This window comes from Trypanosoma cruzi, genomic scaffold (assembly GCF_000209065.1).
Source record: "Trypanosoma cruzi strain CL Brener 1047053517109 genomic scaffold, whole genome shotgun sequence".
Lineage (NCBI taxonomy): Eukaryota > Euglenozoa > Kinetoplastea > Trypanosomatida > Trypanosomatidae > Trypanosoma > Trypanosoma cruzi.
Genome location: NW_001849476.1, coordinates 5902 through 14475, shown reverse-complemented (window position 1 = coordinate 14475; position 8574 = coordinate 5902). Strand labels below are relative to the sequence as shown.

The following is an 8574-nucleotide window of genomic DNA, read 5'->3' as shown; positions in this document are numbered from 1 at the left end:
GCCGTGGTGGTGACCGGCGGGCTGGGCTCCGTCCTGGAGATGCAGGCGCTCGGCGTGTTTGCGAGGATGTCGTGCGCCTCGGCGCAGGAGCGTGCGAGCACCGCTGCGCTGCCGTACTTCCTGTCGGTGTTTGCTGCCCGTGACCCGCTGTGGATGGTGGTGGGCAACGTGCTGCTTGCCGCTGTGTTTGGGTGCGTGCACTGCGGTGTGACGGCGGCCTTCCGGCGGTGGCGCGGCGTGGACGCGGCGAGTGCGTGGGCGGCGATGCGCTTCCCGAGCCTGACGTACGTCGTGGCGCACGCGATGCACCTCGGCATCTTCTTCGGCTCCGTGCTTGCACTGGCGATGCCCGGCGCCCGCGTGCAGCACCGCGTGATTGGAGTTGTTGGCGTGCTGTACGGTGCGGCGTTCCCTGCTGGCGTGTGCTACTTGATTGCCCGCCACACGGGCGCGAGCTTCACGAGGTACTGGCAGTTTTCGAGGAAGCCGCTGCATGAGCGCCTGCTGTACCCCGTCGGGTATTGGCACCCCGCGGCGCAGCAGCGGATGTACGGCGGCATGCTGACGAACATGAGGGGCAGCCACGTGTACTGGTGCGTGTTCCAGCTGTCGGCGCTGTGTGTGGTGTGCCTGATTGCTGCTGTGCACCCGCCCGTGGGAGGCTGTCACGTCCAGTACTTCTGCATGGCGGCTGTGCTGCTTGCGGGCGCGGGCGTGGTTGCCTTCACGAACATGATGCGCTCGGCCTTTCTGACGGTGATGCACACTGCGGGCTTTGTGCTCCTTGCGACGCTGTGCCTTGTCAGCGCGGCCAACCACCTTGCGCCGAGCGACGGCGGTGCGAGGGCGTACGTGGCTATTGTGCTGCTGCTGACGACTGTGGTGCTTGCGATCACTGTGTACGGCGTCGTTGTGTGGTACGCGGAGGACCGCTACTGGAAGGAGCTGCGTGAGCCGCGTTGTGGAGGGCTGGAGGCACTGCTGCGCGATGACGAGGAGAGCGACGAAGAGACGCAGAAGCCGCACGAAATGACGTTATCGTCGTACGCCTCAGGCACCACCGTTGCGTCATCGTACCGACCACCCGCAGCGCCGCGGCCCGTGGCTGGTGACACCCGCTCAGACACTTTGAGCCTGCTGGACCGTGTATCCAGTGCCAGCTGCAGCATTAATTATGCCCCTCTGGACAGGTGGAGATGCTCTGCTTGACGAAAAAATTTATCGCAGTTTCTTTCTTTGGTGGTGGAAGGGCTCCGCCCCCCAACAGTAACGTTGCGCGGCGAGAAGGCACAAAGCCCTCGCAGATGCGGCATAAAGTGGATGCGTCTGGCAGGGATCTTTTTTCCTCTTTCCATTATTTATAGATTGATTGGGCGATTGATTTGCTGTTTTTAGTTTAGTTTATCGATTATCGACGACAACGGATTATCGAACTATCACGCTAGCCCGGGGAGGATGCGTAAAGTGTGTGCGTGTGTTTTACGCTCTTCGCTGCAGCACCGAATATGGGGGCTGCTGCTCTCTCTATTTCATGTCTGTACTCAGTAATGAGGACGTGCCCGACGATGGTGGCTGGTGTGCGGGCCATAGGATGCATTCAAGAAAACGTTAGGGAAAACAATCGATGAGGCTCTTCTGTGACGCGTCATCTCCTGGAGGTTGTGAGTGTGCGTTGTTGGCTGACATGAGGGAGGGCGTGGGGGCCACGGCTGTGCAGCTGCGCAGCCACCCATCGGACTCCTCACCGAAAGCGTCATTGATTGTTGGTTTTTGTTGGTTTGTTTCTATTTTTTTGTGCGGGTGCCTGCAGTGACACTCTTGTTCCACGATGACTATGTGGGAGGACATGCTTGTCATTTTTTACACTTCTGATGTTGTGTAGAAAGAGCAACGAGAGAAGGAACGAGGAATTATGCGGAATGACTTGTTACTTTATATGTAAGTATGTATTTATTGACGTATTTCTGTGGAATATTTTATTTCCCTCCTATTTTTTTTAAGTCGCTACATACGTGTTTAATTGTTTGTCTTAGTACGGCCACACACGGGTAGTTTGGGCCGTGGATATCTTTTCTTTTTTGTTCCATTTCATTTCAGGTGCTAACGTGGGCACGTGCGGCAAGCATCCACTCTCCACAGCATGGCGTTTGATATTTTGGAGGCATCCCGGATGTAACGCCGGCACCACCGCCGTGGCACGCGTGGGAAGTAAGATTTAACGCGGGATAGCGAAAGATATTGCGCTGCGCATGTGTCTGTTGCATTTGTTCTGTTGAGGAGGTCTTCAATTTAGAGGAAGAGGGATGGACACTGCACGATTCCGTGGCTTGGAGGAGTTATTACACTCTTTTATTATTATTTTGTATGATCCCTGGCCCCACTCGTGTCTGTTCCGATTGCTTCCCCTGAGTGGAGCTGCGCCATGGCCATTATTATTATTATTTTTTTGGTTGTTTGCAGGAGGAAAAACGCATTGCGGGTGACGAAACCACACTTCATGCATGCGGCGTCCAGGGACGTTCGTATTTGAGGTGGAGTGCGCATATGTGGATGTCGCGTGAGAAGGAACGGGGGTTGACTGCCCAACCGTCGCTTCTTTTCTGGAGAGTGTGCTCCTATTTTTTTTCTGTTGCCCTTTTTTGTCAGTGCACGGCGGGATTGGACAGCACCGTCCCACGAAGGGCCTTGCACACATACACACTCTCATGCCACCGTCGCCCCCGAATTCGGTTGCAAACTCAAATTTTGGCTTTTTGCACTGGCGTGGTTTTTAATGATTATTGACTGACGCCATCCTTTCCGGCGTGTCATTTTGGTTGGATTGTGTGGACTGATCGCCAACACTATCGAACAAAACAGGCTGAAGAGTTTACTTATTTAAACGTCCTCTTGTGCGCACGTATTTTTTTTACTTGTTCAGTTGATGTGCACTCAAACAGCGAGGAATCTGGAACTATGCGTGCGTGGGATTTGTCCTGCCATGTGAACTGCGGGCAGCACCGAGGGGCTGCCACTTTGATTCGGTAGAGTTGTTGTGTCTCTTTGCAGGGCTGGCAGGGAAATTCCATGCAGCCTGCTACTGCTGTTGTGTCCTAAATGTTGTCACTCCATGCGAATAATGTGCTTCGGCGAGTGAGGGTGTTGATTGGGTTTGTTTGCACTCTGATTCTGTTTGCTACTTTGTGCGGGCATGCAATACTTGAGTGGTGGGAAAATGGAGCGGGACGATGCCTGGCTGCGTCCCAGACTGATGGTGCTCACCTCGGACAAGGGATGGCCGTACTCGTGGAAATGGAAGGAAAACAAATCCGCTCGTGACTGCTACGTGAACTGTGAGGTGGAGCGAGTGTGGAGGATTGTCAAGGGCGATCTAACCGAGTGGTTCAGCCCTGACGCTGGGGACCTACTTTACATCCAAGCGGCGTGTGTTGATTGGGACGTCCGGGATTGGGAAGTCGATGGCTGCCGGCTTGTACCTCCTCTACCAGCTGCTGCACTGCGATGCCAAGAAAATCCAAGTGGTTGCCCACTGTTTTGGTGGAAGTATGAGGTAAGTTTTTGACAACACCGCCAAGACGGTGACAAGATACATGGGTAGTAAAGCATCCAAGGACTCTTTTTACGATTTATGGCTGTGGAAAACGAAATGGTATATTATCTACGATGTGACAAAGGAAGCCCTTTAGTGAAATATTTTTGCTCTTTATTGCATGGGGCATGATTGTGGTGTCACCCCCAAACGTGCACAACTATGATAAATGGTAGACGCAAGTAAAAGCCGGGCGGACCAGTGTGAAGTACTCGACGAGATGGATGTGAAGGCGATGTGCGCTTGGATGAAGCGCGATGGGACTACACATGGGCGGGCACAATACTGGAAGATGGTCAAAGAACGCATGGATAAAGTGGGGCCGATTCCATGTTACATCTTTGATGCGAATGAGTTCATTGCACACTCCGCTGCCGTTGAGGATGCCTTGGATGGGATCAATTCTCGGGATGGTGGAAAGCACTTTACACATGGGGGAGTGAGACTGTGATATTCTGAGGATCCGTCTCAAAAGCTTGTGAGGGTTGTCCGAGCAAGAGGAGAAGTCGGTGCTGAGATATTTCTCAACGCACCGATGCCTCTTTGCCTCGGGCGTTGAATACCGCACTACTGTGGGAAACTTAATGAGTGAGAGGGATTTTTTTTCCTGTTGCTAGTATTGGGGAAGAGGAATACTCTTTTGTCTGAATGTATGGGAATTTTTGGCTTGCGCGCATTCATGTTTGGAGTGAGTTTGTTGGTGCATTAGTGGAGGACCTCAAGGAGGTGAGGCCACCAGCACGTCGTGGAGGACAGTACGCAGTGATGAAAGCGAACCCTGAGGGGCACCTCACCGAGTTATATTTGGAGTGGTTGCAATGGAATACCATACAAATAATTCTATAAAGCATCCGCTGCTGTGCATACCGGCGGTTGGAAACTTTCCGCTGGTGGACGGCTTTTTCTTCGTGGAGCCAAATCCGACGACGCTGGTTGGGCTGCGGATGGCTACGGCGGGTGGGCACCACACCACCGTCAGGACTGTAAAACAGTTCACTGAGTGCCTGGCGGCATATTTTGATGGTTGGGAGGAATTATCCCGAGACATGTCGTGGGAGATTATTTACGTGCAGCACGCAGACAGCACGCCGATGAATGACTGGCAGAGATGTGATGTTGTAAATTCGGATAGTGTGAGCAAGAGGGAAAAACAAAAAATTGCGGCGTTTTGGAACGAAAAGGTGCGCAAGTGCCAGGTGTTAATATCATCCGGGGACCTTAGAGGGGACGAAGCTCTCCGAAGTGTGGAAGAACCACGGAAATAGAAAAATAAATTATGGAGGGAACGGGATTGTTTGGTTTCTGGTAAAAAACAGTGAGCGATTTTCATACAGTATGATCATTGTGTGTGTGTATACGAGACATAATTGGAAAACTGCCTCGGTATGAGGGAATCATTGTGGCTGGTGCTTTCGCAGTACTACCGCATTGTCCATTTTCTTCTATTGAGTTCGAAGGTCCATCAATAACAGAAGCATTTTTAAGGGATGGACGACGAATGAGTTCTATTGGGGAAACGGTGTGCGCTCCATGTGACCGCATGAAGTGAGGCACCGCGTCGTGGATGGATGATAATCCGCTTCTGCGCGTGTCTCTTTGTGTGACTGCTCACTTCGTGTGCGTTGTGTGCCGGCTGCGGGCTGTGGCCGTATCCCGTTGGCTGTGGGAATGAGCTGGAGGCGGTGGCGGTGTGTGCACTATACGAGCTGTGTCTGCCGTGCGGTGCTGCATCCTCTTTCTTGTGTGCTCACCGACAGCGCCGCGACGGTGTATGTGTGTGTGTGCTTGCCCGCATTGGTGCACGCTTGGCTGTAGTCTTGTTGTTGTGTTTTGTTCCAATCAGAGGCAGAAATGAAACTGGCGGTTGTGTTGGCATGTCTTCCTTCCTCCTTTCAGAAGAGTATGACGGCCGAGGATTTGGATAAAGTGCTCTATGCAGCCCTGTTTTTTTTGGTCATGTTGGCTGCAGTGGGAGTTTTCGGCTGCGTGCTCGTTGCACGTGTCGCATCGTCCGCTGTTGCTCCCCCGTTGTGTTGTTGGAGAGGAGGCGTGCGACTGCGTTGTTGGAGAGATGCCCCAGTTTGAGGAGGAAGGCACCGACCGCTGCTGAATGCGACAGTCATTGCTGCGGGTGACCTGACGGGATGACGTTACCGGTGTCCCATCCAACCGAGATGGATGAGGGCCGCACCTTCTCTCTCCCCCTTCCCTCCATTTCCCAGTCTCCTGCAGACTGACGAAGTGCAGGGCAGCGTCGTGATTACAAACCGGACGTCTAAGAGTCAACCGGCCGCACAATCGGTGTGGACCCTTGTCCCCCCGTGTCTGAGTGCCGTCACCGCACTTCTTCATCCTTCCTTCTTGTGTGTGCCGTTTGCGCGTATGGTGCCGCTGTTTGCTGTGCAATGCCGACCCACGTGAGGGAGAAAAGACGCCTTTTCTGCTGGCGAACGGCGGATCCTCCACCCTCCTTCTGTGTTACCATTTCATGCTCCGACGCGCTCGATGGCTGCTGGTTGTAACGTTGCCACGTGGGTCTGTCTTGGCTGTTTTGTGACTTTCGCGGCATCGGGACTGCTCTGTGGTAAAATCATTTGGTCACAAAAGCGGTGCCAATGGTTATTTGTCTTTTTGCCGGGATCCCACCACTCCGCATGGTGGTTGTATGGAGCTGCGTGGGCGATGGGGGTGGATGGCGTAACTGATTTGATTGTGTTCTCGCGTCTTTGTGTTGGCGGTCGGGCTGTGGCCGGATGCTTCTGCGTGCCACTGTGTTTATTTGCAGTTGTTCCTGCTTTTTCCTTCTCCTCTGACCGAGCATTTAGAGTTACTTTGGCTTCACCAGCACAACTATCGTTTCAAGGTGTTAATTATTAATTGCTGTATTAGGAATAGCAGAATTAGTGGGATAGCGATATATAGGAATTGTGTATCTGTATTTGCCATCTGTAGGAGGTGATTTGTTAGGCAGGAGTTACGGTTGACGGTGCGAGTGCGACACGCCACGACAGCCCTGTTGGTGCCTGTTTGTGTCGGTGGATGCGGTCTGCGGAAGGTGCGTGTCCGCGCAGCCGGCACCGTGTGCGGCGCAGGGCCATTGCGACTGTGCGTGCGGCGCTGCTTGTGGCGTTGGCGCTGGTTGCGGCGACGGCGTGGGTGCCCGCGGCGCATGCGGTGGTGTTGCGACTGCGGGGCGGCACGGTGGACAGAGCCATCACGGTGGGCCGCGCCGTGGACACGGTGCTGATGGACGGCGTGTCCATCACGAACGGCGTGGCTGTTGTGTTCGACGTGCCGGCGATGCTTCCCGGTGCGCTGCGCATCGAATTGAGGAACTGCGTGTGCGACGGCGGTGCGCAGATCTACGTGCGGGGCTACAGCGGCGAGCCGGCGAGTGACCGGAGCCTGGAGGTGAGCGTGAGCGGGCTGTCCGGGAGCTACTGCTCGCTCGTGTTTGTGCACAACCTGCCGGCACACACGAACGTGACGGTCCGTGACTCGACGATTGTGACGGCGGGGCCGATGCGCTACTCGCAGCTGAGCGGACTGACGGACGCGGTGGCGTCGCCGCTTGTGCTGCACGCGACGTCGCTGTTGCAGACGCAGCTGCGTGTGAGCAACACTGTGCTGAGGTCGTCGCACGCGGGCGGGTCGGCGGTGTACGTTGGCGGCGGCGTGGACCTGCTGTCGAGCGCGGTGGTGCTTGACGGCGTGTCGCTGGAGGCGTCGGGCGGTCCGACCGCGTCCGCGATGCGTGTGGCGCCCTCGTCGATTCTCAGTCTGCGGAGCCACTCGGTGTTCTCCGTGACGAACGTGTCGATTGCTCGCTGCGCTGCCGCTGGCGCTACGCTTGGCGAGCGCATCGCGGTACTTGATTCGGTGCAGCGCAACCGTGCCGGCGGCCGTGTGCTGCGGAGCAGCGGCGACTACCGCTCTGCCGGCCTGCCCTCCGTGAGCGTGGTGCCGTGCGACGGCTGTGCAGCAGCGCTGGCGTGCTTTGATGCGCTGACGGCGTGTGCAGCTGCCGTGCCGGCGGCGTGGGCGAGGCGTGCCTGCCGTTCGACGTGCCGCCTGCGAGGGCCGGTGGCGGTGGTGGTGCGGGGGGCTGCGTGAGTGGCGTGACGCTGACGGATTCGGTGACGGTTGGCGGCGGGCGGGCGACGGCGTGCTTCGACTCGGTGGTGTTCAGCGGGCTTATCACTGTGGCGGTGGACCTGCGCTCGATGGACGCGTTCGCTGACTCGCTGAACGTGACGCTGCGTCACTGCGTGCTTGCGGGCGGCGCGCAGCTGCGGATTGGCGGCCTCAGCGAGAGCACGGCGCGCCTGATGCCGCACGCCCTCGTCAGCATGACGAATGTGACGTCGCTGGAGGGCACGATTGTGCTGCATGGCGCGATGCCGCAGCACTCGAGTGTGCTGCTGGCGAACTCAACGCTGCGTTCGACGGTTGGCGGGTCGCGGTACGTGCAGACGACCCGTGGCCACGAGGGATTTCGGTACGGCCCCGCGCTTGTCCTGGACGGCGTCCGGCTACTGTCGACGCGGTTTGTCATGACGCGGTCGACGCTGGTGTGTGGCGGGGAATTGTGCGCTGCGATCCTCGTGGAGCGCGGCCTCATGGCGAACATGTCCAGCGTATTCTACATGAACAACTGCGCTGTCATGTCGCGGACGCACGTGATGTACGCTCTTGCGTCGGACCTGCGTGTCAGCGGCGGCTCCGTGTTCTCCATACAGAACAGCTCGTGGAGTGCGCCGAGCACCGAGTACTACGGGGGCGCGTGTGTGTTTGGGGACGTTGTTGTGGCTGGCGGCAGCGTGCTGCAGGTTGTGTCCAGCACGTTTCGTCTCGGCTTCGCCATGCTCATGGCAAACACGCTGACCGTGACTGGTGGCAGCTGGCTGGTGCACCGCAACAACGAGTTCCGCACCGCCTACGTTGTGTACGTGGCTGCTCACTACGGCGTTGCGTTCCGCGATCGG

The 8574-nt window shown here is 56.5% G+C and overlaps 1 protein-coding gene, 1 non-coding gene and 2 pseudogenes across 2 annotated transcripts, besides 1 other annotated feature; all 4 read left to right on the top strand.

Moving 5' to 3' along the window:
• Tc00.1047053508969.40 (dispersed gene family protein 1 (DGF-1), putative) lies at positions 1-1209 on the top strand (the record flags this gene model as incomplete). Its single annotated transcript, XM_800527.1, has 1 exon — positions 1-1209. A coding segment is annotated over one exon (1209 nt), but the record flags the coding sequence as incomplete, so codon positions are not given.
• Positions 1-8574: a sequence feature (areas not merged during assembly with more than two copies in the genome that could not be assigned to a particular haplotype).
• On the top strand, positions 3247-4854 carry Tc00.1047053508969.30 (annotated as a pseudogene).
• Tc00.1047053508969.25 lies at positions 5841-5921 on the top strand. Its single transcript, XR_008255573.1, has one exon. It is a non-coding gene; the product is annotated as a C/D small nucleolar RNA (snoRNA), TB8C3C2 (small nucleolar RNA).
• Positions 6629-8574, top strand: Tc00.1047053508969.20 (annotated as a pseudogene; the record flags this gene model as incomplete).